Source organism: Periplaneta americana, chromosome 11 (genome assembly GCF_040183065.1).
Source record: "Periplaneta americana isolate PAMFEO1 chromosome 11, P.americana_PAMFEO1_priV1, whole genome shotgun sequence".
In the NCBI taxonomy this organism is placed as follows: Eukaryota; Metazoa; Arthropoda; class Insecta; order Blattodea; family Blattidae; genus Periplaneta; species Periplaneta americana.
In genome coordinates, this window is record NC_091127.1 from 164,578,455 (window position 1) to 164,587,434 (window position 8,980).

Sequence of the window (8,980 nt, forward strand, 5' to 3'; positions counted from 1 at the left end):
GCATTATTTAAGGTAAAATTGAAAAAAATTATTAATATCTCACACTTTCTATTCTGTAGATGAATTCTTGACATTTCACAGTACTGTGTAAATATTTTAATACCGGTACTATTAAATGAACGGTACAGGGGAAAAACAATGAATATCACGTTTCTGTTAAGGGTGAGATAATAATCAAATTCAGTATATTACTGCAAAATATAGTGCTGTGCGTAATGAAAATGAAGGAAAGGGTGACTATCCGTGGTGATAATTCTTTCTTTTACCAGTTTTAGTGAGAACTACACTAAAGTTTGTAGTAATCTTTTGAATTAGATAATGGCATCACTCTTAACAGAATTGAGACATTCATTCTTTTCCTTGTACCCTTCAAATGGTAAACATATTGCATTGTATAATATGTTATTGTTAAGGTATTAATTCCATACATATTTCATATTTGCATTTTTATATCTTAAATGTAAGATTATTGGACATGTTCTTTATTCTATGCTATAAAGCAGAAGTAAGAATATTATGGAACGAATAAATCTATCTATTTCTCCAGTTTGTTGCTACAATAGCAAGCAGGTTATTACACTTATAGGTGACATCTGTTCTAGGATTCCTTCGATAAGAGACTACCTTCAGTTATCTTCGGAGCCATTGCTGTGATATCAGGTTTGCTAGCCCTCGTACTTCCTGAAACACTTAACCAGCCAATGCCTCAAACTATAGAAGATGGGGAAAATTTTGGAAAGGGTGACACTGCTTTCAATGCTTGCTGCAGAAAGAGATCGGGGAAGAAGTATGAAGTTCCACTGTCGACTGTAGATTGAGTTATTTGAGATTCCAGTTCAGTACAGGTATGATGCAATGTCTTCAAAATGGTAAGGATGAAGTCTAAGGAATATACGTTAATATGAAAAAATTTGCAAGAGACCTGAGCATTTGAGAATGGTTAAAGTATAGTTGTCGTTCAATGTTTTTAAATGATTCAGAGAAACATTTTTGTTTATGAACTCCTTAAAAAGGAACCAAAGCTTGGTACTAGTAAACTAGCTCAGTCTTCATTAAGCTGTAGATAGTACTTCACCAATATGGCTGACATTACTGTTTTGAAAGCCGAAAAACAAGACTTCTTAAACATTTTGTATCTGAAGGAAAAATAGATTGTGTGGCTTTCAACATATCAAGTTGGAAATCCATCGGAATGGTACGAAAGTAAAAGGAAATCCAGAAACTCTTGCTCGAATTTTCAGTTGTTTCCGAGGAGAAAGGGTATAGGAATTAATGCCAGATTAACTAAAGCTTCAGAAAAATTAAATACGAACCTATGAAACCCTTGAGCTGTATATATTTGTCTGAACTTCACTACTTTAACTGTCAATTAAATAAATGCCCATATACTAAGTGATATTAGTGATTTTTTAATATATTATTTTTGTAAAATAGATATAAGAAGAAATTAGTTTATTTTTAACTTCAAGATTGAAGTTTATATTAGAGCATTTATTACGCAAGAAGCATTCAGCCATCAGAATATCTAATAATGCACAATATTTATTGCAATAATTATTGTTGTACATAGAAAATGGATAATGCATAATATATTCTCAGTTGCTCTTCTATTGTTCTGCATATGTATACAATTTACCCATAGTGCAACGTGAGAAAACAATTATTTTGATTCGTCTTTGTTTTGAAACAATTACTTTAAAAATAACTGGAAAAAGTTATAGTAACATTAACTACTCACGGAATTATATATTTCATATAAATCTCTCCTGATTCTCTGTAACAAAATAAAATAACTAAAATTATTTTCTATAAATGATCCTAATGCCGGTATTCTTTTTTGTGCGAGATCATTTTGAATCAATGCCAATAGAAGGAGGGAAATGCAAATGCAATTGGTAATTTTATTATTAACGAAGATAAGGTAATTAATTCATACGCTGTACATTTTAGTAATTAACCACACGATATTGGTATGGTAATAAAAGTTAAGAAAACTACTAACATTTGAATACCCCCAAGGAATAAGGGTATATGGTGCATTGTGGAGAGGGAGGATTCAATTAATATTGTACGTTAAACAATAGGTACACGATTTTTTTTTATTTTCGTTGTATCTACCAATATAAATTGTGAAATAAAAACTATATCTTGTCTTTATTAGTTCGAAATACAAAATTAAATGATGTTACACAATGATAAAAATATGAAAGACAATACAACAACATGCAAACATAACATTGTGTAAAAATAATAGAATAATATAAATTTCAAAGCTTTAAACAATAGTAGTCACGTAAAATACAGTTTACAAAATGTTCCAACTCGAGCCAGTATGAACAGAACTTCTCTTTTACTTCATTTAAAAAATATATACTGTACTGGTATGGGTACCAGAATTCTTTTGCCTCAGACTGTGAGAGAGCTATCAGAAACACTTAATTTCCCAACCAGAGACAGGAGAGTACCGGTAGCATGGGTTTGGGGTTAAGATACATCTCCAAGAAACTCGACCTGATTTTTCTACATACCCAACCAGTTGTATACATTACAAGGAGAGATTTATTTGTATACTCTTCTGTAGTAATCGAATAATGATAAAAGAATAATAATATAAATAATTGATTAAATGGCGATCTTATTCGTATTAATTGTGTAAGTATTTGCGGCTTACAGCTGTTTCGGTGCTTTTTCACACCATCCTCAGAGCCTACTTTAGCATGGAATAATAATAATTCCTTAATTTCCACAAACTCTTTTAATTAATCAAAGAAACACAACAAATTAAAAACAAATTGGTACTAGTTCTTAAACATTCCATTGGTAGTTTGGTTCCTAAGAAATTCCCGGAATTAAGACACACTGTAAATTAGCGTAAGAAATTTGCTGCTATTGTTTTTGTAGTATGAACAAGAAACAAATTTTGGACTAAGTTATTAAAGTAGGGTAGGTATAATGTAAAATTGGTGAAAATTACAACACGTATTTTTTTTAATAAAACTTTTAGTCACAGCATAATTATACATAATTTGTCTAAATTAAAAGGAAAATGTCTTCATACTTTCTATTCACTCAAGTAAAAAAATATTCTTAACGAATTCTATTCAAGGTTCAGCCTCCTTTCGAAATCTATATTCTAAACCTTGAACGATTTTATTGGAAAAAAAAAAAAAAAAAAAAAAAAGAGACTGTTTAATGATTATGATATATGAAAGCTCTGAAAGTCTTATTTTCATAAAGATAATAAATTATGAATATAAAAATATCACACTTAACATAATTTCACATCCTTCGTGTTTGTAATTAGTAATTACCTTTCTTTTTTCAGTTCTGGGATTTATTAATGCCGAAACATTGGCAGTATGTATTTTGCACCTTCTTTTCTTTCCATAGATATCGATTATCCAAAATGTAGAAAAGAGAAATTAAATGAGGCATTATTCGGTAGGCTATTTAGTACCAGTACTCACCAGATGGTACTAGTGACAAAAGAATTTTATTATGTGTTTTTCTTTAATTATGCATACATTAGTGTAGGATTGTTTCTCGACGCAAATTTTCTATGAATGTAAACTTCTTTAAATGTAAATAAAATGGATGAACTGGTTCCAGCCTGCTGATACGGACTTAAGCTCAAACTCCAAATTTTGTATAAATAGAAATGTCTGAGACTGGTCCTATTTACAAATTATGTAATAATCTGAAATATCTGCCACATTCTCAATGTTATAAAACGCATATCGCTACTTTCAATACAGTATTTCAGATTTAAATATGGCGCATGTCTTGTATCATGAATCATGATCATATTCTTATGTGCAAATAATATCTATAGATTTGTATATTTTCCTTTAGTAATAAGTTTAATGAACTGTTTACAGTGATCAGCAATGCAAAAGACAGTTTGAAAATACAATAATTAACAATTTAATATCCATTCGCATCCAACTTGAAGAGGTCTGAATATTTTTCTTCAAATCTAATGTTCTATGAAGTACCAAAATCAGTATTTAAAATTAAGACTATATATGCAAGTTATAAATAAAAAAGTGGAGGAGGGAGTTTAACTTATTGATTGTGGTAGCTGTTCATCTCTTGATTGTTAAAAAGATGCAAAATCTGAAGAGTTAATAACAATTTAAAATACGTCATTTGTCAGAGGATATAGCACACACTGGTAAAAGTCTATATTTTTATATATGCAATTGTTTTGCATTATGAGATGTTGAAATATGTTCACTCGTGGAAAATTATTTCAAATAAACCCTAATCTCTTGTCATAAATTAACATTTCTTCAGTTGAGTTAATATAAGTTTGAATAAGTATGAATTTAAAGTAACATCTCTTACTGGTAACTATAATCATCACATTATTATTATTATTATTATTATTATTATTATTATTATTATTATTATTATTATTATTGTTATTAGTACGTTATTATTATTATTATTATTATTATTATTATTATTATTGTTATTAGTACGTTATTATTATTATTATTATTATTATTATTATTATTATTATTATTATTATATTAAGATAATATTAAAATGGATTTGAGGGAGAGAGGATATGATGGTAGAGACTGGATTAATCTTGCTCAGGATAGGGACTAATGGCGGGCTTATGTGAGGGCGGCAATGAACCTACGGGTTCCTTAAAAGACAGTAAGTGATTATTATTATTATTATTATTATTATTATTATTATTATTATTATTATTATTATTAATATTATTATTGTTATTAGTACGTTATTATTGTTATTAGTACGTTATTATTATTATTATTATTATTATTATTTATTATTATTATATTAAGATAATATTAAAATGGATTTGAGGGAGATAGGATATGATGGTAGAGACTGGATTAATCTTGCTCAGGATAGGGACTAATGGCGGGCTAATGTGAGGGCGGCAATGAACCTACGGGTTCCTTAAAAGACAGTAAGTGAGTATTATTATTATTATTATTATTATTATTATTATTATTATTATTATTACGTTATTATTATTATTATTATTATTATTATTACGTTATTATTATTATTATTATTATTATTATTACGTTATTATTATTATTATTATTATTATTATTATTACGTTATTATTATTATTATTATTATTATTATTACGTTATTATTATTATTACGTTATTATTATTATTATTATTATTATTATTATTATTATTACGTTATTATTATTATTATTACGTTATTATTATTATTATTATTATTATTATTATTATTAGTACGTTATTATTATTATTATTAGTACGTTATTATTATTATTATTATTATTATTATTATTATTATTATTATTATTACGTCATTATTATTATTACCGGTACTATATACCTAGATATTATTACTTTCCCAGATGTTACCATAATCCAATAGGATACAATTTCCTTCTCCACCTACAGATATTACAGAAATTACTTAAATTAGTGAAGTACCAGTAGTTAAAAATTTGAATAGGTATTAAATATTCTGCTATATTAATTTCTAGTAGCTTAATCATTTATATGTGATACCGGTACAATTTTGCAAACTATATCATGAAATTTTATGGAATCATTAGACTAATAAAGATAAAATAAATTACATTGTGACGTGTTAAAGTAAACCCATGAAAGGAAAGATGAGAGAAATGCGTACTAGTTCTAAATGTAAAGTTTTGATCAGCATTTCGATGTGAATCTGAGTAATGAATTTGCTGCTATATTTTTATACACTTTGCAATTAATATTGAAGGTGCTACAGAATTAACAAAAATAGTCTTTGATTCTAAAACTTTCTATTGATTTGACACTAAATTGTTTGTCTGTGAAAGTGAAATACACGAACAACCATAATTTAATTTGCAATGTGATGTAAGTTTAGTTTGTGTACGATAAAACGTAACATTTTAAAATACATAATTAAATTTGCTAATACACCATGAGTTGTCCTATGCCAAGCAGAATTATCTTGCACATGATGTATTATGTTGCCTCTTTAAGAATTTTGAATACACAATGTAAATTATCAATAATAATAATCATTATCAATGTCTGTGTTTGGTGATATTGTATGTTTTGATGAATTAATAATAGTGGGCCTATGGTAAATGTTGCTGTACTGTATCATAATTGTTCCCACTCTTAATCAAAATTGTAGATATTAGTTGATAAAAAAATCTGTAACATGCCTAATGCTGGCATCGGAATTTGTTAATTTCCATTTTCTGAAAATTCTGGGAAAGACTAGGCCTACTACCAGTATGTTATTTTGTCTATTTCTTTTCAGAAAACTTTTCTTTGTGGAATAAGGTGCAGTGTGGCGGAAAGTTCCTGTCCCCCTTATATTTCTTTAATCATTATTGGTAATATTATTATAGGCCTATATACTTACAAATTATAAATTAAATGTCCAATGAGTCTTGGGTTCAACATCATGCTACATATCCTTCTTCACATATTTTGGAGCATGGCTGGTGTAACTGTTCGAATTTCGCCCATATCATTACCTTCTTTGCTTTGTAGCATACGCTAATATTGAGGATTCTCTTCAGTCCAGAAGACAATGTTTTTGGCGGGTGAACTACGATAAATCGGAAAGTAGCATCTTTGCATGGAACACTGCATTTCGGAATTGTGATGTAATGCACTGTTCCATGTTGGCCACATACTGTCTTCCATACCTCAGTGAAAAATATAGGATTTCGCTTTACAACTGGGATGTTGTTATTATTATTATTATTATTATTATTATTATTATTATTATTATTATTAACTTACTGTATCTCTAATGGGGGTAGCCCTATTTTACATATGTATGCTAGGGCTATAGTTTTACACAAAAAAAAATAGGCCTAAGCATAAAGACAAATTGAAAAGAAAAAATAAATTAGCTTACACAATGTAAACAAAACATAAACAATACGTAATTTAAACAGTGCGTTTGCAAATCAAACATCAGGCATCAATTTGAGACATTCAGAAAACAGTTAACTTACAACACACAAACATATCATTTCTTATAGCCGTTCTCTATAACTCAATCATGCAACTTTCCGTAACATACATAATAAATTAATACACAATAGTCACACAAACACAATCAAGCATCTCATAACTATGACTCACATACACAACAAATCAAGCATCCTCTACAACACATACATTTCAACATAATAGCCATACTTTTAAAATTTACAAATTTGGCTCCAGAAAGAATAAATAGGACACTGTTACTAAATACTGTTATTTTCTACAAGGTTTTAAACTGGGATGTTACAGGTTTACTATTTGGAGCGAGGAGTTGTTTGCCAAAATTTACATGTAATATCCTTAAATCCTTTAAAATTCCCTTTTATGAGGTTCAGAAGATTGTAATGGAAATTCTGAAGGCCTTTCTTCAAATTCTACACTATCATCTATACTGGGTGTTCATTTCAAAGTGTGTCATGACGTCACTGTTGTTGGGTCACCGATTTGAAGCGAGTTTCAGTTTATATGTTAGAGAAGTTGCCTATTATTTAAGGCGTTCTTCAATCTGAACTTGAGAACGTGTACGGTACAACTTGAACGTCGTAGCAACAGATGGCGGTCTGTACGGTCTGTGTGCTACCATTACCTCTTTCGAACTGTGTTTTGCGCCGGCAAGTCGTACGCAGGGTATTTGTTATCATCGGTTGCGTATGGTAACATTCCACAACACAAATCAAATGCTCCGTGTCCATGTTGACCGTCGAAGTTAATGTCAACAAATACGTAAGTAATCGTCTTAACCCTCTCCCCATATCCCGACAGTACGTATTTCCAAACAGTTCACATTCCTGCCACTACCGGCGTTACCGTACGTATCAGCACGTACTCTTCAGAATGAACGCCGTACTTGCTAGCCAACTTCTCTGCCTCTTAGATTATACACCTGAGCTGCGGAAGTGTAGGAAGATTGAATTCTCTAGGCTCATCAGCTAGCCACATGACGGCATACAGCGAGCCAAGACACATTTTGAACTGAACACCCAGTATGTTAACAGGTAAATTTTTGTTTTAATGTACAAATCGAATCATTATTTGCTCGTTTCATTTCCCTTTATCTTTTATGTTTGTTAATTCCGGATCCCAGTGGTCAACCTCACTTGAGGACGGATGATTTAAAATAAATCTTAGTTAGTTCGATAACTGCTTGACTACATTGGTCGAAAAGGTCTGACTTTCAAATCTAATTTCATGTGATCTTGCATTGTTGTCCGCGGTAAATAAAGTTCAGCAAATCCTTCACTTGTCTATTTCAGTGGAGATTATCCAATCAAAGCAGCAACTGTGGCACATGTTGCCAATTGTCTTTCTGTTACTCGATAGGCTAACTTTAACACTATCTAAAGCAGGGGCGTCCAAACCTTTTTACTTGAGCGACCAGTAACTACAAGGAAGATCTGTCGCAGACCACATGTTGTACTACAGATAATTCCTCGAAATACAAAAATGCATATCCCTACAATAATTTCAGTAAATATTTCGCAAGGAAAAGTGGTTATCAGGCATTATTTTACTTCTGATACTAGTTCTAAATACGCAAATTCAGTTAGAATAGAGGATGCATAATTATGTAATGAAAAGTGCAAAAGTAACTTTTAACACTTATACATACTAGGTTCAAAAAGTTCCCGGAATTTGCTAGTATCATAGAAACAACGTACCTTAAACACTATTCTACAGCATTCCCTTCAAAATAGTTGCCTTCCGCAACAACACACTTTTGCCAACGCGTATAGAGTTCCTGGAAGCAGGCCTGGAAGCCATTTTGTGAAACCCGTCTTAGTGCTCTCGTCGCGTTTGCGATAACCTCTTCAGCATTGAATCTCCGTCCTTTCAGATGACTTTTCAGATGGGGAAACAGAAAGTAATCAGGTGGTGAGAGATCACTGCGTCCCGGAGGCGACGGAGGATTTCTACGTACAATTCTTTCGCTACAGTACTACCTTCTG

General features: G+C 30.4%; 1 protein-coding gene across 1 annotated transcript in view; it reads left to right on the forward strand.

The window, feature by feature from the left end:
- Positions 1-2,989, forward strand: part of LOC138709571 (organic cation transporter protein) — a 151,291-nt gene extending 148,302 nt beyond the window's left edge. The window contains exon 10 of the mRNA XM_069840433.1: positions 603-2,989. Within this exon, the coding sequence (XP_069696534.1) occupies positions 603-818 (216 nt within the window). The 3' untranslated portion in view covers positions 819-2,989. The remainder of the gene's footprint in view (positions 1-602) is intronic.
- The last annotated feature ends 5,991 nt before the right edge of the window (positions 2,990-8,980 follow it).